Below are 26357 nucleotides of genomic sequence, written 5' to 3' on the forward strand. Positions count from 1 at the left end.
ACTCTCACTAGTGTCCGGCCACTCTTGAGTCCTACCGGTCATTTTGGCTCCCCTAAGCCCCGCCTGTGACTTATCCGGACGATCGAGCTCTCTAGGTTCCCAATAATTTCGTTGTCTTGACAGTTTTCTTGCTTGTGAAGGGAAAAGAGTATTGTTTGTGATGAGAAGAGGGCAGAGCTTTGTGAACCCTACACAAAATATGTTATTAATTAGTTTATTTTCAATTAAAAAGCTTAAAGAACAAAAAAGACAAGAGCTTGAGATTACCCTAATGCTTATGATGCTTATAGAGAGAGCCCTTTCTTGCTTGTGAAGGGAGAAGACGATTTGCTTGTGAAGGGAGATGAGGGAGAAGAGGTGATGGCTTGGGAGGAAAAGGGCTTGTGAGAAGAGCTTGATAGCAAGGGTAAGGTATAAGGGCATGCCATAGCTAGGGTGCGGAGAGGAGGGACCTTTCTTGCTTGTGAAGGGAGAAGAGGGTTTTGCTTGTGAAGAGATATGAGGGAGAAGAGGTGAGGGCTTATGAGGGAGAAGAGGTGAGCGCTTGTGAGAAGAACCTGATAATAAGGACAAGGGCATGCCATAGCTAGGGTTTGGCAGGCAAGATTCGAGCTCCAAGGAGGAGATGCTTGATGGAGAATAGGTGGTGCACCGTGTGGGAAGGGGTATCCTATTTTTTCATGATATGCGGCTATACACACGCGATCACGTAATCGCGCACTGGAACTGTGCACAGTGCGCTGTTGCATCGGGTCCCCTATCACTACTCTCTCTCTCCTCTTCACATACAACTATTCTCTCCTTCTCTTGTTGTGATATCCACTGTGGAACAACATTTCGCAAGGTTACTTAACCATGAGAACTTAATATGCTTATTCGTATAACCATTCCACCCATCCTATTACACACAATCACTCTCTTGTTTACAAAGTGTAGTAATTTATAAGGGACATAACATTAAGTGGCGGTAATATGGATGTTATTGGAGGCCATCAACGACATTTGGAACAACACTTCACAAGGTTACTTAACCATGAACACTTAATATGGTTATCGCTGTGATGATTCCACCCATCTTGTTACACACTCACTCTAAGCCCAGAAGAAAGGTAGGCCAAACAAGAATCATTCTCTTGTTTACAAAGTGTAACTTCTAAGGGATATAACACCAAGTGGAGGCTAATGTGGATGCGAATTGGAGGCCTTGGATTTCAATTTGTGTAGGTCCATTGTGCTTGGCCTTTGGTAGGCGTGCGTGCCATATGTGGAAGACATATTTGGGTGACGACAAAGTGAAGCTTCAATTTTGAAGAACCTCCCAATCACGTCTTTTCCTTGATGCTTTATACCCATGGGCAATCTTCATGATCTAGGGTTCGGGAAAAGATGGGTTCGCTTTAGCCTAGAACTTGTTCAACTTCCGGAAATCCTTCTCAAATTCTTATGAGAAGGAAATAAAACCCTTTCAAATTTTACAAGTTTTAGTTATATTTTCTAAGTTCACATAGAAAATACCATCTCAAAAATAGCAATTTCCTTCTCATTTAGTGGTGAAAAGGATTTAGTTCCTTTTCCCTAAAATTGTTTTCCCGAACCCTCTCTAAGACTTCATCATTCATGGGGACAACCCATAACACACTTCAAACGTTGTCCGGGAGCATATTGCATTTTGTTGGGCAGTGTGGAGAATCAGGGGCGGACGTTTGTGAACAACCAAAAAAACACAGGTTTAAGGAGCCCGTTTACAGAAATCTACCTCGAAAATAGGGGTTTCGTACGTACTAAGCACTGCAAGAATCCCCACGCCCAGAGAGAGAGCGCTACTTTTTAGCAGCGATGACGTGCCGAATTTAGAGACCGACTAGCGAGAAGGGCTTTAATGGAAACCTTCGCTTCACATTTGCTTTTGTTGGAAAACTTTCCTTCGTATTCAGTATCAGGTTTGGCTCTTGTTTTTTGTGGTTGTCTTTTAGGGGTTTTCAACCATGTCGTCGTTGTAGGGTCTTGTTGCGGTTGAAGTAGGGGCAGTTCTACACATGCAACATTAGTAGTTGGTGAGTTTAGCAGCCTGAATCCTGCTAAGATTTTGCAGCAGGTTGATGTTTGTTTAATGCACCTGCAGTTGGAGTCTTCAATTATACACACCTCTGCACAGGGTTTTGCATCACAATTCTGTAGCTATATTAGGGTTTTGCATCTATACCCTTTTTCAACTATTTCGTTGCAGTGGCTAAAGAATGTAAGTTGCATCATATTGTAATGGTACCAAAGCTTCATTTTCATGCAGGAATGAGGTTCGAAGCTCATCTCTGTACCGTTATGTGAAGCTCATCTCTGTACTGTTATGTGATGACATACATGGCTGTGTACATGGCAGCTCAGTAGAGTTTGCTGGAAGTTTTGTTCTGTTTTCAAGATGAACGCTTCTTTTGAGGACCTGAATCTCTTGCGGCGTGGTCACCACTCCCTTGTGGGGCCACAGGGCATGGTTGCAGCAGTGCGAGAGATCAGCGAAGAAATTGACCTTGAAATGGGGCCAGGAGATGAGGAATCAAGCTTCTCCCATGTGGCTCACGCCATGGTTGGTGTCCCACATGATCAACCTGATGATTCTGATGAACAAAAGCACCTTTTGATGTCTGCACATGGCCAGCTTGACACGCAGCCGCCAAGGAAGAAGAAGAAGGTTGTGAAAAAATGGAGGGATGAATGGGCTGATACTTACAAGTGGGCCTTTGTAGCCATCCATGAAGGTAGCCATCGGATATTCTGTTCGGTCTGCAAAGATTTTGGAAGGAAACATAGGAGGAATCCATATGGCAATGAAGGTAGCCGCAACATGCAGATGAGTGCTCTGGAAGAGCACAACAATTCTTTGCTGCACAAGGAGGCCCTCCGACTGCAAATGGCATCCAAGGACAAGAACATTTCTGCTTTAGAAAGGCCTCTTTACATTAAAGGTGAGTTTAGAGTGGTAGATTTTTGAGCTGGTATTGCAATTTTGGACTCGCTTTTAATTAGAACTGTTGGATTCATACTGTGGCAACCTATGGATTGAATCAAAAGCACTTCTATCTAAAAGTGCTGAGTCAATCGTTGAAGCCGTTATCCGGAGGGATCCCCATGAAGTTGAGTATGTACAAGCTGTTCAGGAGGTGGTACATTCTCTGGAACCAGTTTTGTCCAAGCATCCCCAGTAAGCTTCTTAATTTACAATCACCCGTTTTGTAAAAAATGTCAGGTGAGCTATGGATTTGGTCTAACAGTTTTATGTATTCTTATCTGTCCACAGGTATGTGCAAGTGTTGGAGCGGTTTTTGGAACCTGAACGAGTAATCATGTTCAGAGTACCTTGGGTTGACGACAAAGGAGAATCACATGTTAACCGTGGTTTTCGTGTACAGTTTAATCAATGTCTGGGTCCCTACAGGGGCGGTATCCGGTTTAACCCTAACGTATACTTAGGGGTGATGAAGTTTGTGGGACTTGAGCAGGTATAAGCTCATGCTTGTGAAAGTTGATTCACTATAGGGATCTTGTTAATATATGCTGCTAAAGGAGTATCATTATAGGCAAGGTTTAGTACTTTGGTGTGTGATCTCAATCATTGCATACAATATTCCAATTGAATGGTTCTAGTTGAATGCTCCATGTCTGTGCTGCAGACTCTTAAAAATGCGCTTGCGGCATTTGAGTTTGGAGGTGCTGGTGGTGGGAGTGATTTTGATCCAAAGGGCAAATCTGAAAATGAGGTTAGGCCTTGGTGGTGTTTTAGAAGTGTGTGTTACACGTCTTGTTTGACTTGTCTTGTTGGATAAATATTATTTACCTACAAGGTTTGTTGTTTACTAGCTTTGGGTAGAATGAGAGTCTAGTCAGCACAATCATGAGCTTGTTTTGGGTTGCGAACCAGGTGATGCGATTTTGTCAAAGCTTCATGAATGCATTATATCCACATCTTGGCCCTTCAAAGGTGTGTCTCTTTGGCCTTTTAATGGGTAGCAAAGTCATTATCATGAGAGCTTTTATTCGAGCATGCATGTATGTGCCCTTCGTTTTATAGCTTTATTGCATGCTTTTTTATTTATTGCAATTTGTAAGTTGGGTATAGGATTATCCTTCTGAAGATATTGGAGTTGGCCATAGGGAGATTGGATACCTTTTTGGACAGTATCGGCGTCTTAGTGGTCGCCATGAGGTATTTTGTTCATTCTTATTGACCAACCTTTTTGTTTATGTTATTTAAATTGGGTTTTGACCACTCTTATATGGATACGAGTTTTTGGAGTATAACCTTTTTTGTTAGCACTAAAGTAGCTAGAGCATTATTATTATTGGTCTTTTTATTAATATATCTTTTGCCAAAGAGACACTGTCTCATGCTTTGGTTAAAACAAAATAGAAGCACAGCTTCATGTATCAATCTTTATAGATTATCTTGCCTCTTTGAAGGACTTGAACTTGGGAGATCTGAAGTGGTAGAAGCTTTTTGACCCCCTCACTTGAAGAATTCAAGCTCAAAGTAGGAATCCCAACTTTGCATATGGACCATTCATGCTACGTATAGCATTATGAAACATGTCTCTTGAGTCCTAAATTATCGAAACCTTTCCGTTTGCTATGATGTCTAGGGAACTTATATTTTGTATGGAGTTGTGTGCACTAGTGTGTATGCAAGTGTATGTCTTTTTTTCATAGAAAAAGTTTGTTGTTTTGGCCCTTGGGAAAGCTTTTATTGCTAGCAAAACTTGCATATAAGGATCTAGAGGGTCATGTAATATAACTAAGAAGAGGAGATTTGTACTCTCGGGGAGCAATAGAAGAATGTGCTTTTCTTGAGAATATTGTGTTTTTTTTTTGGGAGTTTTATTCTTATGCTCTTCTTTCTATTGCTTAAAGCCAAGCTTAAAAGGGACATATCGTGTATTTTCGTGCCTTGGCATTTTTGGTGAACCTGACTCGAAAGCCCCTCGTTTGAAGTGTCGGAAGACATTGTCACCAACTTTGACATTTCCTAGTGTGAAGGGGGTCTGGTGGACTCTGTTGGAAGGTTGGCGATTTCGAGCATGTGATCTATGGCTAGAAGGTGCCTTGGATTATCCCATAAGTGGAAGCATGGAAAGTTGAAGAGCCATATATAGGCTAGAGTGGCACCTTGTCATAATCATCTCCTCCGGCCGGTGTTTTGGGAGGTAGCTCACCGGGAGATGGGAGCCCGGTGGAGGGATGCTGCAGTGCTCGTTGGGGGTGTTCGTGGTGCTCGATGGTGATGCGTCTCCTACGTGCGTAAGTCTTCCGCTGCGCATTCTGACATGGTATCAGAGACCGGGTGCGTGTGGTCATGGGCGGCTCAGGCGTGTGTGGTCTTGGGCGACCCCCTTGCGCCTCAGTGGCTTGTGGAGCTCGAATCGAGGGAGGGTGTTGGAAGGTTGGCGATTTCGAGCGTGTTAGAAGGTGCCTTGGATTATCCCATAAGTGGAAGTCTCCTATGTGCGTTAGTCTTCCGCTGCGCATTCTGACATGGTATCAGAGCCCGGGCGCGTGTGGTCCTGGGCGGCTCAGGTGTGTGTGGTCTTGGGCGACCCCCTTGTGCCTCGATGGCTTGCGGAGCTCGAATCGAGGGAGGGTGTTGGAAGGTTGGCGATTTCGAGCTTGTGATCTATGGCTAGAAGGTGCCTTGGATTATTCCATAAGTGGAAGCATGGGAAGTTGAAGAGCCATATATAGGCTAGATTGGCACCTTGTCATAATCATCTCCTCCGGCCGGTGTTTTGGGAGGCAGCTCACCGGGAGATGGGAGCCCGGTGGAGGGATGCTGCAGTGCCCGTTGGGGGTGTTCGTGGTGCTCGATGGTGATGCGTCTCCTACGTGCATTAGTCTTCCGCTGCGCATTCTGACAGACTCTCTAGTATGTCTAAATATTTTGAAAGTACAAGCTTTGGGAATGGGGGATTATCCAATAGAAGAATCTGGCACCAAGCACCCAAAATCAGATTATGGCATGATGGAGTTGATGTTTATTGTCTTGTGGATGACTACCATGAGGTTATAAATTGCACTTTCTTATAAGGTGAATTTGGGCATGTTCCTGGATTCATCTAGGATATCTTTATGCTATACTAGCGGACATACAAATTTCACATTGTGAAGTTTTCATCCAAGTTGCAGCCAGTTGATATTGTGTTAATTCTTTCTATCTTTAGTGGTGCATATGCCCTATCAACTACCTTTTTGTTGTAATAATTCTTTCTATCTGTTATGATCCTTGGTGTTAGGCTTCATTATGGCTGAGTGTGCCCTATATCTCCGGAGCTCTGACAGAAACTCAGTATGCAGTCCTTTCTATGAATGTATGCTGTGTGCGCGCGGGGTGTGTGTGTGTGGGAGCATATATTGATATCAAGATCTACACCCATTATTGGGCACTGATGACGTTAGTGGGGATGTCGTAGTATCTAGTCCATACTATGCATGATTGAGTTGATGGTTTATTGTCTTGTGGATGACTACCATGAGGTTATAAATTGCACTTTCTTATAAGGTGAATTTGGGCATGTTCCTGGATTCATCTAGGTGTATATTCCTTTGCTTGGTCTTGCACGTGGGAAGCGTACCCGGTAGATCTTGAAAACTTGGAAAAGGATTCAACACCGAAATAGGCTCTTTTCACATTTCCTTATGGTGTGGGTGGACAAGTTATAATATGAGCATCTTGTATTTGGAAGGTTTCATATACAATGTAAGTTGGGTAGCCAATCTTTTATGTGGTGTGAAACAAATTACTCATGAGGGTGGACATTTTGGATATTTTGCACACTTTTGGGGCAAGTGTGTATGCATTTGACATGTGGTTTATGGTGGTGTGGACACACATTTGGGGCAAGTGTGTATGCATTACTATGACAAGTGGCATTATGAGGGCATGAGAAGAGGCGGTAGCGAAGGGGGAGACAGGTGTTCGTAGGGGGGTAGGGGAGCTCGCTGCTCATGCACGTCGACTATCCTACTGGGTGAGTGCCTCTTCTTGGCTCTACACCATTTCAAACTTCTGGATGACTTCGGGTTCTTAAAGCTCTCCTTGGGAAACTCTCTCATGCTGAGTTGCAACCACAGGTGGACTCGCCATTGCGAACTTTGTCTCTACTATTGCAAAGGCTTCGAGGGCATCCCCCCAACCTTGTGTTTCTTCCCATCTTGTGTGTGACTTTCAGAGCAGATGGGGTTTTCGCAAAACACTTGACCATTAATGCAATTAAACACTGAAATTGGCCATATCCTTGAACATATGCCACTTAATCCACAGAACTGTAAAAGAGAGATGTGCACAGCTGACACCGCATATGGTATTTTATTACGCAAGGAGAAAATATCATGTATAAGCTTCGAGGGCCTTATTCTCCCCACAAGAGATGCCGGATTATCCATATACGAATGCCATGATACAGCCCAACATGAGGCAACCATAAAATTCAGCCGGCACACCGGTTGTAGAAATGCCAAGCCAACAATATAATCCATATACCTCTGTATGGGTATTGATTCTTCCCCAAAAACCATGGAACTTCATGCAATAGAGCTGGTACAACAGGTACAATATTCGAAACAGCAGGTACAGTCCTCCATTCAGTCGGTACAAGTAGTATAGTGGTTGGTATAGCAGATATAGGGGTTGGTACAGTAGGTACAATGGCTAGTACAGTAGGTACAAATGAAGAGAGAGAGAGTCTCCCTAAATGAAGAGAGAGAGCTCCAATTTATAGATTTATGAGTGAAAATGGAAAGAGCAAGCTATGATGACAAGTAGAGAGTGACACGAGAGCTGAAGCAAGAAGTGTGAGGCCACTTGTCTCACTTTGATTCATTTTCTTGTCACATGTCCCAATCTAAGAGATGGGTCCTTCCATAAACTTTATTTCTAAAATATGTGCTTGGCAACTCTTGGTATTTGCTCAATTCTAGATACAATGACGTGAACAGAATTTCCATCGGAGTCGGGCCAAAAATAGCAACTCCTAAATTTTAGGAGTGTGATCCTTTGTATTCCAAGATAATCCCCCATTCTCAAAGCTTCTACTTTCCAAATATTTAGACATCGTGGAGTCCACCAGACCCCTTTCATACTGGGAAATGTCCGAGGTTGTGACATCCTCCCCAGCTTCTTAAAAGTTGTTTGCAACTCTAAACTTCAAGTCATATATCCAAGATATAATCATGTCCTATCAAGTGGGCGAGACAAGACAGTCTCATAAATCCAATATAATTGAAAGAATCCATGTCCCAAATAAATGGGCGAGACAAAACTGTCCCATAACTCCAACTATCATAATTATGTCCCAAAATAAATGCGCAAGACAAAATAAGTCTCCATAATACCAAATTCCAGTCTATTGATCCTTGGCGTAGACATAAGTTCTCTGCCAACAAGGCGTCGGTCCACATGACTCTTGGCGTAGACATAAGTCCCTTGCCAATTAGGCGTCATGTCCACTCTACCACTTGCACTCCGTGTTGGTATTTGACCACACACCTTGGATGCTCAAGTGTGAAACATAAGATGAGAATCACTTACAGGCATAGTTACCTTGGTGCTCCATAAACATTTATGCTACACATAGTTATAGGCATTTCGGCCACCAATAGAAATCTAGATGCTCAAATGTGAAGCATAAGATGAGAATCACTTACAGGCATGGTTATCTTGGTGCTCCATAAACATTTCTGCTACACATGGTTATAGGCATTTCGGCCACCAATAGAGATCTAGAGAGAAATCCTTGATCCATGAAGTAACCATGAGTTCCATAAGTCCAATGTATCCCAAGTAAAGGGAGCCAAAAAGAATAATCCACGAACTTCAAGATGGATCCAAATCCCTAGAAAAGAAGTCCAACAATCCATAGACTTGTGTACCATAAACCTGTATACCATACTTCCATACGGAAGTCCAACAATGCATGGAGAAGATCCATAATCCAAAGGAAGTCCATCTGCCCATAAAGAAGCTCTATAACCAATGGATGTCCATAACCAAAGGATGTCCACAAGGGAACTCCATATCCAAACTCAAATATGCATTGTAAAACCACTATATGAGAACGGCATACCAATATATAAAGAATGCTCATATAAACTCAAGTATGCTGTCACCATTTGGTCCATCTACATTTTTGGAACCACTTCTATGGGACTGTCACTCCATAGAGCGGCCAGATTTGTGCCATGTTCACATGGAGCCAGGCCAGTCTCCCATGTGAAAGGGCCAATCTTTTGGTGTCACATGGCGGGAGCCAGATTAGTGCCACTTGTGTGTGACCAGTGCTATGTCACATGGACGGAACCAGTTTCGTGCCACCTGTGTGTGACCTGCTCCATGCTGTATGGACGGGAGCTTGTTGGTGCCACCCGTGTATGGCTAGGATGGCGTCTTACCTATGGGACTATCACTCCATAGGAAGAACAGGACATATCTTTATATTTCTGTCGCGCCAGTTTTGTGCCCGACATGAACTTCTTGTACAAGTTTCATGAAAGGGAGATTTCGTCCATTATATGTGCACATGCATTTATGCCTGCATGCATAAATTTGTTTTTGCATGACTTGTTTGCGTGTCTGCTTGTTATGCCGTGCTAGTACACTGGACGGGGACGCCCCCCCAGTGGAGTGCTGTTTGTTGACTTGGTGGTGTGGCGTGTGAATAGGTGGTAAGTATTTTCATTTTGGCCTTTTTAAAAGGTAAAATCTATAAAGTATGGTAAACCTTAATATTTATAAGGTAATGTGTTCACACCCATTTTAAATAGGGGCTGGACATTTGTTTTTGAGGGTGCCCAAAGTGTTAAATTGATTTAAGGTTTTATAACCTTTGAAAAAAGGCTTTGCATGGAACACTTTTAGAAATTTCCCACGTGTGAGGTTGGTGGGTTTTCTTTCTCATCATTGCCTGTTGGCTGCGTTTCTTCCTCCATTGCCTCTCTCTCCAAAGGCCAGATTCGGTGCCCAACCCGCCTCCTAGCTGCTGCCTGCCTGTTGTACGTGAACTGTACCTACAAACAGTGCTGGCTGCCATCTTGTACTTGCAAGCTGAACCGGCTGCCTTCTTGTACCTGCAAACTGTGCTGGCTGCCTCTCTTATACCTGCAAACTGTGCTGGCTGCCATCTTGTACCTGCAAGCTGAATCGGCTGCCTCTCTTGCACCTGCCTGAAGCTGTACCAACTGTACCAGCTGTACCAACAGTACCTACTGTACTTGCTGCCCGGACAGCACTTGTTGCTTGAATAAGAGCTGTACCTGCTGCCCGTACATATTCAGCTTCCAGCCTTGCTGCTCCTGGTTTGTGTACACCAGGTAATGTTGATCTACTTGCATATGGTGATGCGAATGGACTTATCTACCGCCTTCTAGTTGTACAGACTGCTGCTAATGGAACCAAAGTACGAGGCTCCAAAATAGAGGAAGGACTCTTCCATTGTTTTATCTGCAACAAGCTACTCCAAGTGCTATGTTTAAATTTATGTAAAATTTAATTATTTTAATTTAAATTTCAAGTTCTACAAGTTTGTGTAGTGCAGGCACATGGAATTTCTTTTTCATTTCCATTTCGTGGAAGTTTTCTTGTTGGTTTGTTATTCCCCTATGTATATGTGCTAACCGTGCCCTCAGGATTAGAGGGCCAGTGAAGGTTAGCCAAAAACCTAGGGGAAAAACCGGTACAAAGCTTAATTGGGAGAACAAGGAAATGTTCCCTCTGCGGTGTACCACTGTGCTTGCGTTAGTACGGGCGTGCCTGTTTGTGCACGGTCTCGGAAGACCAGTGAAAGGCAGGTGTGCACCCAGTGAAGGTGGGAATGAGCCTGTGATTTGAGGCTACTCCGACCAACACGTCTTCATCGACTTGAACCAGTTTGTTTGGTTGTTTTCACTCCCTGGTGGAGAAATCTGGCCTTTTAGGCCCGTGACACTTGTACAAATATAAATACTCCAAGAAATACAATAAGTATTGGGGGGGGGGGGGGGGGGGGGGCATCCCTTTCCGGCCCCAATGCTGGTGGCATTTGTATTTTCAATATTTCTAGTATTTATGTTGCTGATGTTGTTTCCATTGTTTAATATCGATTAAACTAAGTGTTCTAAATATGTGTATATTGTCTTCCGATCTTTCTCCTATAACGAGTGGTCACATATGCACTGTAAAACCACTATATGAGAACGGCATACCAAACAATGTATAGAAAGAGTGCTCATGCACAAGTTCTCAGAGTACCCTTCCTCCATCACATACTAGGACCAGGTGACATGGTATCCCTTGCCAATTGGCCTTACAGGAATACACACATGTACTTAACCAACCAAATTCCCGTTCATGAAGCTATACCAAAGGATGTTTCTAGGCAAGTACACGAAGTACCCTACCCAGTGGAAAGCCAATCCTCCAAACATTGACGTTTCTAGGCAAGTACATGAGGTACTAGACCCGGTGGAAAGCCAATCCTCCAGGCGTTTCCTTGCATGTACACATGCACAAGCATGTACAATGTATCACATGACAGGTGTCCATACTATGCATAAGCATAAACAAATAGCCGTGGATGCCAGTCCAATGCATATACATAGTGAGAAAATCATGTATAACAACACAGTTGCAATGAACTCACCAAAGTATGATGTCTTTCGATCACAGTACTACCATGTAGTAAGACCACTACTGTGCGTGTCCCATACCACGCAAGATAAATCGGTGAAAGCATCATATCCATGAGACATCCAAATATTATTCGTCCATAGAAATTGCTTGGGAAGCCCAATATCTATATAAATCTTGTCCAAGAAAGAAATCTCCATGAGTGAAAATGGAAAGAGCAGGCTATGATGACAAGTAGAGAGTGACACAAGAGCTGCAGTGACAAGTGTGAGGCCACTTGTCTCACTTTGATCCACTTTCTTGCCACATGTCCCAATCTAAGAGATGGGTCCTTCCATAAACTTTATCGCTAAAAATATCCCAACTGGTAACCCATTTGTCATAGGTACTTTGGCAACTCTTGGTATTTGCTCAATTCTAGACGTAATGATGCGAATAGAATTTCCATTAGAGTTGGGCTAAAAATAGCAACTCCTAAATTTTAGAAGTGTGATCCTTTGTATTCCAGGATAATGCCCCATTCCCAAAGCTTGTACTTCCTAAATGTGGATTCCACCAGACCCCTTTCATACTGGGAAATGTCCAGGTTGGTGATACCATGCCTTGTGCTCTTCATCTTCCCATTTGAATCGGACATCTACTAATGCATGGGTCTAATGCAAAGACTTGTGCAAGCTATAACACAGATGGTGTCACCAATTGGCCGACCATTTGGTCCATCTCCAGTTTTGTGTCTCGTTCACTTGAGGCGAGGCCGGTGTCTCATGTGAAGAGGCCAGTATTTTTGCTTAATATGGACGAGAGCCAGACTGGTGCCACCCGTGTGTTAGCAGGATGGTGTCGTATGGTCGGGAGCCAGACCGGTGCCACCCGTGTATGACCTAGACGGTGTTCTATCCATGGGATTGTCACGCCATGGAAGAACCCGTATTTGTGCCGTGTCTTACCTATGGGACTGTTACTCCATAGGGAGGCTCGTGCCTGGTACTGTGTTTTACCTATGGGACTGTCACTCCATAGGAAGACCAGGATTTATGTTTTATGTCGTGCCATCTTTGTGCCTGACAGATATTTTGTACTTGTTCCATGAACGGGAGATATGTCCATGATACTATTTGTACATGCACTCATGTTTTGCATGTTTGAAATTGTTTTCGCATGACTTGTATTTTTGTGTTTGCCTATTTGACGTGTCACTTACTAAGCGGGGACGCCTGCCAGTGAGTCGTGAAGTTTGCTTTGTCTTCTGACGAGTTTTGTTGTATGTGAACAGGTGGTAAGTGTATTGCACTTGTTGGTTTAATAGTTTTATTTCTAACCTTTAATGTTATAAGGTTGTAAGTTCACATTTCATTAAAAGTGGGCACCCATTAGGGGCTCCCACATATGGGCCAAGGTGGGGAGCCACACTTAGCCCCTTAAGTGTGTGTGGGGGTGGGTGCATGGCCACCTACCCACACCACACCATGGAACTGGCCGCCCCCATGCAACCTTGGGGAGCCGGTCAGCTGTGATGGTTCAACTCCCCTTCAACATCTACAAAAAACGACCATCTTTCAGCATCCGACACACACATGATCATTGGGGAAACGAACCTGTGTATTGGACACCCCGCTTCTAGCACACTTAACACAATGGACAGCCAAGGCAACCCTTTGGAAGTGCCTAATTCGAGGGGCCCATCAAGTGCCTCGCGTGGTTCTGATGCTCTACGAGGAAGGCACAAGCCCCTTGAAAGGGTAAATGATAGTGATTCAAAGGGACAACTGTCTCGAGCAAAGACAGTCATGCAAGAAGAAGAGCCTGATGCAATGAGGGCTGAAATGGAGCATATGAGAAAGCTTTTGCAGGCACAAGAGCAAGAGCTGAAATTTCTGCATGAAGATCCCCATGTGCAAAGTGCCATTGAAGCAAGGAAAGCCGATGCAATGGTAGATGTGACTTTTGAGTCCATGGCACGGGAAGTGGGCAAGAAACCAAGGGAGTTGGCACTTTCCTACCTCCTCCGGAAAGGTGACATCAAAGAGGGGGAAGACGGAGAGCTGAAATTCAGAAATGCACCTCGCTTGAAGCATGGAGATCCCGCATCTCAAAGGTTGAGGTCTTTTATGCAAAGGAAAGAGGTGACAGTCACCTCTCGTCATGCATCTTCTCCACAAGGCACAAAGCTTGACAGGTATATGTATGCTAGTGCTCATGGAGGGCATGATGGTCACATGCATTCAAGACATGTATCCCATGGTAGGGGTGACAGGTCTGCCACTAGAAGAGCTTTGCCTTCTGAGTTGTCTCATGGAGAGACATTGCCTTATGCAGGAAAGTCACATGCATCTGATTCTCAAGTTCGTGGAGCACATGCCACCGCGTTTCATGAAACTTCCATGATGGCCCATGGAGCCCATGCAGATAGGGCTGCCCCGTTGAATAAAGGGAAAAGAAAAAGAGCCATGAGCCTCATGCCAGAAAGCTCAAGGAATTTAAAGCAGGTGACAAGTTTGCTAAGTTTGATGTTTTTCATGGAGAGCATGATGCTTCCAAAGTGTTAGCATTTGTGGCACAGTTTGACATTGCTTTTAGCGATGAGGACTTCATTGAGAAGTCTAAAGTACGCCATGCTAGCATTGTTTTGAAGGGGACCGCTGCTCATTGGTGGATCACTGAAAAGATCACCAAGTACCCCATTTGCACCTAGAAGGAATTTAAGGACATATTCTATGCTCAGTTCTTGCCACCAAATGCGGAGCAAACTCTCACCCAAAAGTGGGATAGACTTGAGCAAAGAGATAATGAAAGTGTGCAACAGTATGTCAACAAGTTTTGGAAAGTGTTGCTGGAGGTAACTCCTTTTATGCAAATCACTGAGGATGAAAGAAAGAGGAAGTTTCGCTCTGGATTGCAACCAGCTTATTGTTCGGGCATTGAATTGCACCCGAAATATACTTTGCAACAGCTCACAGCCTCTGCTCTTGCTACGGAGCAATTGGTGCTCAAAATTAAGCAGGATCAAGGTGGTTCCAAGGGGAAAGACAAGGCTGTCCCAAATCTGCAAAAAGGTGGACAGCCACCTATAAAGAACTTCCGGGAGACCCACAAGGGAGGTAGAGCTGAAAATACCTCATCTAAAGATCAGGGCCCAAAGAAGAACAAATTCGGCTCGACTCCGGAGCAAAGAGAGCAATATGCCAAGGAGGGAAAATGCTTTTCTTGTGGCAGCAAATAGCACATGTTTCGACAATGCCCTGACCGCAAACCAAAGCAGAGGACAAGCAGACCAAGGCTAATGTACATGCAGTTCCTGATGTGCAGGGAAACACAAATCATGATGCAAAAGAGCGGATGGTATGCAAGGCTTGGGGTCAAATCAAGGATTAGTCCGCCTTATTCATGTTTGATGAATGTGCAACCGATAACTTCATCTCTATACAAACGGCAGCTGCCTTGGATATTGAGGTTGAGAACATGGGACCTCAGATTGAAGCCGAAGCTACATTTGTTGGTAAAGAGGTGCAGGTTACCCCATTGATAGGGAAGTTGCGCATACATATCTAGGGCTACCTTTATAATGAACATTTCTTAGTTGCACCACTAAATGGATGTGGTGTATTGTTGGGCAAGCCACGACATCATAGGCTTGAGCCCCGCAAAGAGTACAAGTGTCATGACCCTGTGAAAATGGAACAGCACAAGTGTGGGCATGGTGGTTGCTGAGCAAAATAAATATTAAATGATTTATATTTGGGGTGCCCGGAAAAATGTGATGAGGTGTGGACATCTTCAAATGTGAAGGGGGACTAGAACATTAATATTTTTAATGTTTTATCCATGGGTGGCCCCTAGGCATAAGTGGCCCCTAGGAACTTTAATGAATATTAAAGTAAGGGGCCTAGGATATTTTTGGAGAGAGGGGCAACTCCACTTTTGGAGTTACACGCCTCTCTCATCTCTCTCTCTCTCTTGCTTTTGGGAGGCGTGCAAGAAAACTTGCGTGGAGGAGAAGAGAGTCTTGTCGACTAGCTGCGTTGAGGAGTGTGGGTTGCTGGTTTTGCTGTGAAGAGTGCAGGATGTACTGAAAACAGGCCGTACAGACCACGTGGCTGCAGGCCGTACAGTCAGCGGCTGCAGTACTATTGGTTACTGGCTCAGGCGGCGTTGGCAGATACAGACAGCAGGCTGAAAACAGTACAGACAGTACTGTACGGACAGAGTAGGAGGCTGCAGTTCCGTACAGCCAGTACAGGCGGCGTCTGCTGTACGACAGCAGGTATAGTCTGCTGGGCATCATCTGGTTCAGGCGGCGCAGGCGATCAGAGTCCAGACAGCAGGCGGGCAGATTCAGGCGACTGTAGGTAGAGTCCTGTACGGACAGGTATAGTCAAGTACTGCTGACTTGTACGGATAGGTACAGGTAAGTACAGTTCTGTTCAGTCCTGAACAGTAACAGGCGGTGCATCTCCAGCTCCAGGCGGTGCTTTTTAGAGCATAGTTGGTATATCAGTCAGGTGGTTGCAGGGAGGAAAGTACAGATAGTCTTTGTCAAGTACAGATTGGTACGATCAGTCCCACGGGTGCAGAACCACGCATTGATTTGGTAAGCTCTGAACTTGTCCATATGTGAATGCTGAAAACTGTATGTATGCTGAAAACACAAGGTATTGATATGCTTCTACTGGCTGAATGCTGTGGATGCTGCGTCTTGTTGATGTAGGGCTGTATGCTTCATGCGTTGATGGTCCTTGTGCTGAAGGGAAACGCTTGACTCCAAGGAATGATGAGATGGAATGAGTAATGCAAAGCAAGCCTATTTATATGCCCATAAGTGGCTGGTCGGTTGGCTGAAGGGCTGGCCGACTGTAGCCTAATGGCTACACGACTTGCATATGATGGTTAATGGTCATTAAATGCTGAAATAATGCTGGAAAATATGAAAAAAATGCCAGATAAATGCTAATAAATATCCTAAGGATACCAGATGCTATTTCAAGGCTTCTGCAATGAGCTATGTGCAATGGATGAATGATATGCAATATGCAGAGTGCTTTCTAATGCAAACCCTAAGGTTTCTATTGACTCTACATGCACGAATGATTCTCTCCAAGTGGGTTAAGGAACTTGATTGACCGGCTGACTCACTATGGCTGAGGAATGACCTACGTAGCTCGTGCCTGACATATCTTGGATTGAGGATTACAATGGGATCACGGCGTACGTCAAATATCATCCTAAAGGATACTAATACTGTACAATGTTGCACTGATGATGATGAGCCATCTTGTCACCATGCACTACAGTGCAGAGTGCATGTGACAGTTTCGTTCAGATCAAAAGTATGCAAATTAAAGAAAGCTTTATATGGTCTTAAGCAGGCTTCGAGAGCATGGTATAAAAAGATACATACATACTTGGTTGCATAGGATTTTTGTAACAGCCCAACTGTTAGTACCCTCTATGTTAAGAGGACTAAGGATGTTTTATTGGTCATCGTGTTATACGTTGATGACATGCTGCTTGTAGGTCCTAATGATGATAATATTTCAGCTGATTTAGAGAAGTCTTTTGAGATGTCAGATCTTGGACCGTTGCACTATTATTTGGGTGTTGAGTTTTGGCAGTGTAATGATGGCATTGTTATGCTGTAGAGAAAATATATAGATGCATTGTTGAAGAGGTTCAATCTTGAAGACTGTAAACCTGTGGCTACACCTATGGAGCCGGGTTTACGACTAAGTCTTGAAGATGCAGGTGACTCCTTTGATGCTGTCTTGTATCAAGAAGTTGTTGGATGCCTTATCTTTTTGTGTAACACTAGGCTTACCTTTCAATATGTTTTCTCAATATTGAGCGGATTTATGCATAACCCAAGCACAAGCATTGGTAGTCTGTCAAACGGGTGTTCCATTACCTAAAGGGCACTAAGCACTTTGGGTTATTTTATTCCAAGGGGGGTAAATCACAGCTGCATGTATTTACAGACTCAGACTGGGCTAGATGTTATGACATACGAGTGTCCACGAGTGGTTTTTACTTCGCCTTGGTGATTCATGTATATCATGGCTTAGTAAGAAGCAGCCCATTGTGTCCACTTCTAGCTGTGAAGCTGAGTACAGGGCAACGTTTACAGCTACAGTTGAGTGTGTTTGGCTCAGGCATCTTATTGTTGATTTGGGTATTGGCGAGTCCTCAACCACTACCATCTTCACTGACAGTTAAGAGTGTATCACCAGCCTGGACATTTCCCAGTATGAAAGGGGTTTGGTGGACTCCAGGATATCTAAATATTTAGAAAGTACAAGCTTTGGGAATGGGGGATTATCCTTGGAATACAAAGGACCACACTCCTAAAATTTAGGAGAGTTGCTATTTTTGGCCCGACTCCGATGGAAATTTTGTTCGTGTCATTACATCCCGAATTGAGCAGATACCAAGAGTTGGCAAAGTGCCTATGACAGAATGTCTATGAGTTGGGATATTTTTAGAGATAAAGTTTATGGAAGGACCCATCTCTTAGATTGGGACATGTGGCAAGAAAGTGGACCAAAGTGAGACAAGTGGCCTGACACTTGTTAGAAAGTGGATCAAAGTGAGACAAGTGGCCTCACACTTGTCACTTCAGCTATTGTGTGGCTCTCCACTTGTCATTGTAGCCTTCTCTTGCCATTTTAGCTCATGGGAGGCCCAAATCTATAAATTGGAGCCCTCTCTCTTCATTAATAGAGGCTGTCTTGTTGCACACTAGCCTCTATCATTGTTACAGGCTGCCCTAATGATGTCTACTCTCTTTCTCTCTCTCTTGAAGGCTGCCCATGAAGAATACCGGCTGTTGGGGACTGTTATGGAGGCTTCCATCGCGAAGGAATACTGAAGGCAAGGGTATTTAATTATTTATTATGATTTCTAGTCATTGTACTTGTTGTACCAACCCTTGCACTTGCTGTACCAACCACTGTACTGGCTGTACCAGTCCTTGTGCTTGCTATACTTGCTTGTACCAACCATTGTACCTACTGTACCAGCATTTGTACTTGTTGTACTTGCTATACCAGCCACTATACTTGCTGTACCAACAGCCACTGTACTGGTTGTACCAGCCATTGTACTTGTATCGGCTGAATGGAAAGTTGTACTTGCTGTACCAATTCTCTTGCATGAAGACTTGTAGTTTTTGGGGATATTATTCTCCTTGGGTAATAAAATACTCCAAGGGGGGGAGGGGGGGGGTTCGGCCCATTGCGGCCTCTATGTGGTGTCACATGTGCAAGCTCCATTTTCAGCATTTGTGGATGTTTTGTCCAGCTTTTATGTTTTATGCAAAGTGATGATGGATATGTGTTAAGGTTGTGGCCATGTTTAAATGTTTTAATATGCATTGATGGTATCAAGAAGTGTGTCAAAGGCCCTAGTCCCCCGGGCACTCGCGAGTTTCAGAGCGCTATGGCAGTTGCGAGGAATCCACTTTTTCATGCTCGCATAAAGCACATAGAGGTGCACTATCATTATGTCAGGGAGAGATGATCTGCAGGAAAAATCAGCTTGGCGTATGTGCCAACACAGGACACCTTGGTAGATTAGTTCACGAAGGCTCTCCCACGAGAGAAGTTTGAAGCTTTTTGCAAAGCTTTAAACTTACTTCCCTGTGGAGACTAGTCTGGGCTCCCTATCACAGTCCAAAGAGCTTGGCACATCTCTATACTTCTAGTGCCAGCTCACCCCTTGTTCACATTATCACTCCTAGGGGGGGATTTGTAGCCATATGTGGTAGTGATGTGTGTGAACACACTCGGATCAGCCGGGTTACTTTTTTTCCTCTTTAGGAGGTTTTTTTTCCATGCTAGTATACATTCATCTTGGGGTATACTTATTATCTTTATACAACACACATTTATTATCTATCTATCATCTCATTGTGTGCTCCCTTGAGCTTCTCCACTGCGCGCACGCATGCGCGTTCTTGCATTCCTATTTTCAACAATCAAGGGAGAATTTCACCATGATTTTCCTTGGAAATTGTAATATCTTGTTTTTAGTGTGTTTAAGTCTGGGTTCTCTGCTTGGGATGTCCCCCGAAATCTGAAAAATAATCTTGTGTATGCGTTACAACTTACATTTTTCCATGTGTTTTACACCTAAATGTTTGTATTGCCTTGTGCTATAAAAGGCTTCGTAAATTCCTCGATTACTCTGTTTTCAGTCAAGGGGGTAGTCTAGAAGGGTTGAGGAATCTTATGTGTCGTCAAGCTCCATTTGCAGGCTTGATTGTGATCTGTTGTATCACGTCAAGTATGGCCTCTGTGATCTTTTGCATCATGTGGTGCCCGTGAGCCCAAATCACCATAAGCATGAAGGCCACTTCATAACATATCAGCTTTGCACCAAAGGGGGGTTTCTTGGGTATTTCGAAGCTTCATGTGTAACCATCATGTGTAACTGTGTGTGTGTAAGTGTCCATGTGTGTATCCACGTGTCCATGTGTGAACTGCCCCCAGAGGGGAACCCTCTTTTACAGTACGTGCTATACTAATACTAGTAGGATAAAAAGAAAGGATAAGGTTTCAATGTGAGGCTCCATAACTACATACAAAACTCGTACCTAACCTTAAAAAAATAAAAAATCCACACCATATGTTCCGAACTATATGGAGCTGTATGGAACAAGAGTTAGGTCAAGTTTTTTCCTGGCATAGTGTATATGGGTATGCAGGTATCTGTCGTTGAAAAGCGTGATGCACCGTATCCCAGTCAGTACTTTGATACTCGTTTCATACACGTACAGTACAGCTAGTATGTGTGTGTGTATCCCTATTCATGTATGTGTGTGTGAACACCTGCTTAGGTGTGAATGAACCCTTATAAGTGGATAAGATAAGTCATGCCATGTGTCATCAGTGTGTTAGTCTGTGTGATTGTGTTTGAGTCAAAAGATAAGACTCCCAGCCTACAAAAAGGAACATTGTACTTGATGATTTAGCAACATTAATCATAAGACATGCCTAGGAATTCTCTCTCTCTCTCTCTCTCCTCCTTGCAGCCATGGAGCAGCATAATCCACCAAAGCCTTGATTTCACAAGGTTGGCCTGATGCTTTGATACGAATGTTGTAGCATGCAGCTGGTATGATTGTCAAACACACAACAGGGCTTTCTTTATAGCTTTATGTTTGAGTGAGTTTAAGCAATCCACTTTAGTTTAGATAAAGCTATAGAAAGAGAAGATGGAGAGTCGACACCATACTGGGTCCCAACTACCCACTTAAGGGTCCCTTCCTGTAAGTAGGAGTGTGCTTTTATAACTTTGGAGAACTTTACAACGCAGGCTTTACCAAGAACTTAACTGATGATGGTTGACGTGTGGAATGCCAAACGCAAGGACGAGGTAGACCAAACATCGACTGAATCAAGAATAGGCACAAACTCTCTAAACCAAGAAGCATGTTGTACCCCAAGAGAGGTGAAACAATGAAGTCTCATTGAAATGCAACCTTTTGAACTTGGAATTGAAACTATTGAGGTTGCTAAGTGATATGTGCGGAGAGACCAGGTGCAAATCCGTCCACAAGCAATCTTAGCAGCCAACTATGGAGAGATGACATCCTCAGAGCTGCCCATGTCGAAGAGGACCATCAATCTGTGCCATAGGCACAGATCAGACCTTTCTTCTGCCGTGCAGCCTCACCCTTTTGGTTATCATTAAATACCATTGGAGGTATTGAATTCAAAATGGGCAAAAGTTGTACGACATTAGGGACTAAAGTTAGAGGTGTAGGTGTAGCTTCGGCAGTGGCCATTGTAGAGGGTGGTTGCTTGGTGGCTTGCACTCGTGCCACTTGGTACAATCCCTCTTACTATGCCTCTCATGATTGCAGAAAAAACATCGGTTCTCTACTTGGTACTGCTTTTGCTCGTATACCGTCTCCACCTAAGAGGATAGCTCTATCTGAGATAATCAATAGAGCAACTTGAGGAGGAGAAGATAACGCGGTGAGGGCCAAGAGAACCTTCTCTGATACCAATTCTTGGAGTTGACACCAAGGTAGCATTGCACACACATATGTAGCAAGGAGAGACGGAGAGAAGCACAACACCCAATGTAGATTGATGAGAATGAGTGAAGTACAAGTGAAGTGACATGATAAGGTCACTTACACAGACTAGTGTGTATACATGCTTGGGGAAAAAAACCTCCTAAAGAGGAAAAAAGTGGCCATGCTGGTCGCTTTGTTTGCGAACATGGTCTCTCCAATGGTTGGCTATGTTGGCCAACTATGCCAAGGGCTGGCCTCTATGCCAAGGGCTCATGGCTGGCCCCTAATGTGGCTCTTAGGCATCCCATATGGGAGTCCACTTATGGCTGGCCCTAAGGCTAGCGTCAAGCCTATGATACCTGCATGCTTGCTACATACATCTATCCTAAGATGACCTAAATGCTTTGTCTCCAAGGGAGCTAAGTGACACATATCGACACCTAAGGCTTTAGATGTGACCTTGGTAGCTTGTGCCTTACATGTCTCTGGACCATGGATCACAATGGGGTCTAGCGTAGGACAAATAAATCCCTAAAAAAATGTACAAATGTAGCATTGATGATGAAAGGAGGAGATGTCAGCTGGCTGCAGGAAGTAATGGCGCAATGCTAGGGTTGGGGGCACATTTCAAAGTGCCGAGGCTTTTTGAAGAATTAATCAAAAAGAGTGACATGGGTTTTTTTCAAAAGAACTAATGGGCATGCTTGTTACTTGCTTCAGGGTCATTTTTCTGGTCCCAAAAGTCTATGGTCAGGTTCTAGTATACGCACAGAGGCGACAGGCTATGGATTGGTAGTTTATTTACTTTTTGGCTCTCCTTTTGTTGATGTGCATGGGAATATTTCAAAATCTTCTATTATTGAGTTCGTTGAAGTGACTTTGTTCTGCATTGGATGCTGCAGGTACACATTGCTAAAATTATGCTGGATGACTTTAACAAAGAACTTAGAGGCCTGAGGTTTATCATCTCTCTGACACCAAAATCCTCAAGTGGAATGTTCCGCCTAGGTAGTATAGGTAGAAGTCTTTATCAAAGGGGCAAAGTCTTAAAGTTTGCCTAGATTAGCAACCCTGAAACCTTAAGGACTAGGTGCTGACATTTCCTGTTTTGCGCCGGTAAGAGAAATGCATGTACATTTTTTTTCCAGGTGTGCTGTTAGCGGATCTGGGAAGGTTGCTTTGCATGTTGTGGAAAAGCTCTTTGCCGTGGGAGCTTTACCAATCACAGTCTCAGGTGAATGGACAGCACTTGCACATGTATGGGCTGTTTGCTTGTCTGCCTTGTCCCTCATTTGTTTCACATTCATATGCTTACGTGTGGAAGTGTCTTTTACATTCTGACAGATAGTAAAGGATATCTATATGATGAAGATGGATTTGATGACATCAAACTGCATCATATTAAGCAAATAAGGCAGCAGGAGAAAAATTTAAGGTAAAGATTCTTTGCATCGAGCAAGATTTTGTTGGATTCATTGGTGTAGTTTCTTTTTGGAGCTGCTTGAATGCCTACTTGCCTTCCTGAATGTTTTATTTTGTGGTAGAGAGTATCTTAAAAGCTACCCAAGGGCAAAATACTGTGAGGAAGGTAAACCATGGGCTGAAAGATGTGATGTGGCCTTCCCTTGTGCATCACAGAATGAGCTCAATCACTCGGATGCTCTGTCACTTGTTACATCAGGATGCCATTTTCTGATAGAAGGCAAGTGCACAATATCAGCAATACATAGCTATTAGGAAGGTCTTTGTTATACATTAGGTAACACGCTAAGCAAGGTTTCTAAGTTTATGCTTACCGGTACAGGCTCAGTTATGCCATGCACATCGGAGGCAGTTGATGTATTTAGAAAATCAGGTGTTCTCATTGTACCGAGCAAAGCTGCAAGTGCTGGAGGGGTAAGTTTAGGGATTTCTATTTCAGACTATATATTTTCTTGTCCCATTGCTTATTGCCTTCTTTTCATTCAGCTTGCTGTTGTAGCATTGGAGGCAACACACAGTCAAAGTGAGATACAAATGCAGTATTCTCTGGATGAGTTCGATGCTCGTTTGCAGGTATACATGCAAAAGCTAGTAATTTTATATTATTGTTGTGCGGGTGGGCAAATGCAGTATTCTCTGGATGAGTTCGATGCTCGTTTGCAGGTATACATGCAAAAGCTAGTAATTTTATATTATTGTTGTGCGCATGGGCACATGCTGTGTGCATGCGCTCCTCAAAGATGCCATTTGACTAATGAAGGAAGCCTGTCATGTTGTCTTAGGTTGCTTGTTCTGATTGATAATATGGTTTCTGTATGGATGACTCTTTGAATAATACTGTAGATATTTGCTATATGTCCTCACTTTTGATGGTGACAGGGATTTATGAGGGATAATTATCAGAAGTGCATCAAAGCAGCATTTGACTATGGTATTCCAAGACATAATCCCGAGTATGCATCTGTGTCGCCCTTTTGACATTATTTGGCTTAACTTGGTGCTGTGTGAGCCTTTCTTTACTTTCTAAGTTGTTGGGACAGGCTGCTAGTCCATGGCGCAAACATTTTTGCATTTGGACAAGTTGCCCAAGCTATGCTTGGACAAGGTGTGGTGTGATGATGCAACTAAGGAATCGTGGTTTACAGCCAGTGTAACACATGAATTACCCCTGAAGCTCAACTTGTAACAAAATCAGGTCAGGGTGTTCTGATTCCTCATCTGTACCAGCACACTGATCTTCTCCAGTGGTGGTTACTTTACAATGTTTTTCTCTAAAGAGGACCCTGGTCTACTGTAAAGTCATTTTTTCAGTGTTCATAGTGCTAGTCTCCGTGTTCTCGGGGACTTCATGTGTAGTGGAAAGAGCGGTGCCATTATTCTTTATTCTTAGGATAGTAATTAATACCCCTTGGTGAAGGGTGAAAATGTAGCTCTTTGTTTTGATGGTTTTCTTTAAATTAAGGCTGCTGCTTTGTTGTTCCTGTATCTCATCGAAATACATAAAATTCACCTATAAGCTTATCAACTGCCTATCAGATCTATGTGATGGAGCATAGCCTGGTCCATGTGTGACTCTTGTCACATGTCTTTTTGGACTTTTTGAAGTCACAGAGTCGCTTGTTCTTGGACTTTTGAACTGACGGAGACACTTGCCTTTGGAATTTTCTACTGATTAGCTCATCAGCATTGAGAGTGCTGTCATGTAGAGGCTCAATCAAGCTTTGGTTATCATATAGTGGTGACTTTTATTGATGAAAGATGACATCCTAAGTTGACAAGACGAATCTACTTGACTCATGAGGCTTTACATACCTGAGATAAAACTTTATAATTGGAGCTGCTGCAGGGTGGTTAAAAAATTATCGTCTTCGTGATTGTTATCCGTGGCTTTGGAGATCATGCAAGTGGCTTTGGAGATCATGCAACTGCCTTCGGGGCAGTGCTAGAAATAAATGGCATTGAATTGTAGTTTTACCGGCTGAAAAGAGAAATTTGTTCGAGAATTCTCTTAGCTCTTATTTTAAAGAAAAGCTTTCATACATTTTAGTTACAAAGTTGACATTTAATATATACATCATTGTAACGATTGGTTGGGGGGGAAAAAATGTCACATGATACTTCTGTGTACTGTATGCTTCTTATATGTTTGACTCTAAGGTCTAGAATTTTGTGAGCGACCATGTTCTCTCTTTGAATTTTGAGTCTTTGCACTTACATTGCACAAGAGTTGGCAACGGGCAACTAACATCCACAATGGTCATTCACATGTACACACACCACTCTATGTGTGTCACTCCAAGTTTAAGCAGTCATACAAGAATTAAAAAAAATGACTCCCAACACTTTAGGCGCCTTCATGTACCTTCACTCCCAACACTCCCAGTTGTGACAATACAAGTGCTTTTAAGGGAGTAAAGTAGAGTTCTGTGCGAAGCTGACGTTTGTTTTCTTCTTTTCGCCCAACTTCTGGTGTTCACTGTGAAGGTTGACGAAACATAGGTTATGGACGGTAGTGTCAACACTTGAAACATGTAGCAGAAAGTAAACCACAAGCCATAGCCCATAACACACTCCAATTGGAATAAGGGGATTTGTATCAGCAAGTATTCGAGATAACATGGCTCCCTACATCAAGCATGACATAGACAAAACTTGCACGAACAAGGTGATCATGAGACAGCCTTTGTCGAAAGTGTACTTGAGATAGATACGAAGAGAAGTTACTATGGCATCCAAAACAAAACCCTAGCTACATCAAATACATGTTTTAAGAAGTGGCGAGCAGGCGGAGGCGGAAGATGAAGGTCAGCATCGGAAAATGTGTAGTTGGAGATGGCCTCGGACGGGGCAGATGGAGCGGCTGCTGCCATGAGAGTGGATAAGTAAGACCAGGGGAGCACCTGTGGGAGCATTAAAGGCAATGCTTAGGCTTAACGTGAATTTAGACTTGAAAATCAGTAGAAATGATACAAATGCTTGGATTTAAAAATGTACAAGATTTTAAAAGCAACGGAGTTTTAAATTTCAGTCTAGAAAATTACATTGCAAACCAAGATATTTGAGCATTGGCCAAGGTACCAAACTCAGGAGCCTTAAGGTATGCCCATGAAAACAATTGAGGATGGGTTATAGGTAAAAATATTGTCCTTCAAGTGACGTTTTTAAAATAAAAATAAAAACAACCTCCAAAAATTTGTTATTATTATGAACTTTTAGAGT

General features: G+C 43.3%; 1 protein-coding gene across 7 annotated transcripts; it reads left to right on the forward strand.

The window, feature by feature from the left end:
* The first annotated feature begins 1670 nt into the window (after nucleotides 1-1670).
* Nucleotides 1671-24924, forward strand: LOC147639246 (uncharacterized). 7 transcript variants are annotated; one of them, XM_086788874.1, is made up of 17 exons: nucleotides 1802-1940; nucleotides 2288-2332; nucleotides 2363-2960; nucleotides 3067-3196; nucleotides 3293-3494; nucleotides 3666-3752; nucleotides 3914-3973; nucleotides 4112-4198; nucleotides 22377-22448; nucleotides 22559-22614; nucleotides 22805-22890; nucleotides 23001-23091; nucleotides 23201-23358; nucleotides 23461-23552; nucleotides 23625-23801; nucleotides 24018-24091; nucleotides 24179-24924. In XM_086788874.1, exons 3-17 carry the CDS (start codon nucleotides 2417-2419, stop codon nucleotides 24252-24254), a joined length of 1992 nt encoding a protein of 663 aa, XP_086645000.1. In that variant the 5' UTR covers nucleotides 1802-1940; nucleotides 2288-2332; nucleotides 2363-2416; the 3' UTR covers nucleotides 24255-24924. The 7 variants fall into 7 exon arrangements, with proteins under 7 accessions (XP_086644990.1, XP_086645013.1, XP_086645007.1 ...); XM_086788864.1 differs by having other exon boundaries at nucleotides 1671-1940; nucleotides 2288-2960; XM_086788887.1 differs by having other exon boundaries at nucleotides 1671-1940; nucleotides 2288-2960; nucleotides 23625-23711.
* Nucleotides 24925-26357: the final 1433 nt, after the last annotated feature.

The sequence above is a fragment of the Cibotium barometz genome, chromosome 4, assembly GCF_041138505.1.
Source record: "Cibotium barometz isolate CiBa-2024 chromosome 4, ASM4113850v1, whole genome shotgun sequence".
Lineage (NCBI taxonomy): Eukaryota > Viridiplantae > Streptophyta > Polypodiopsida > Cyatheales > Cibotiaceae > Cibotium > Cibotium barometz.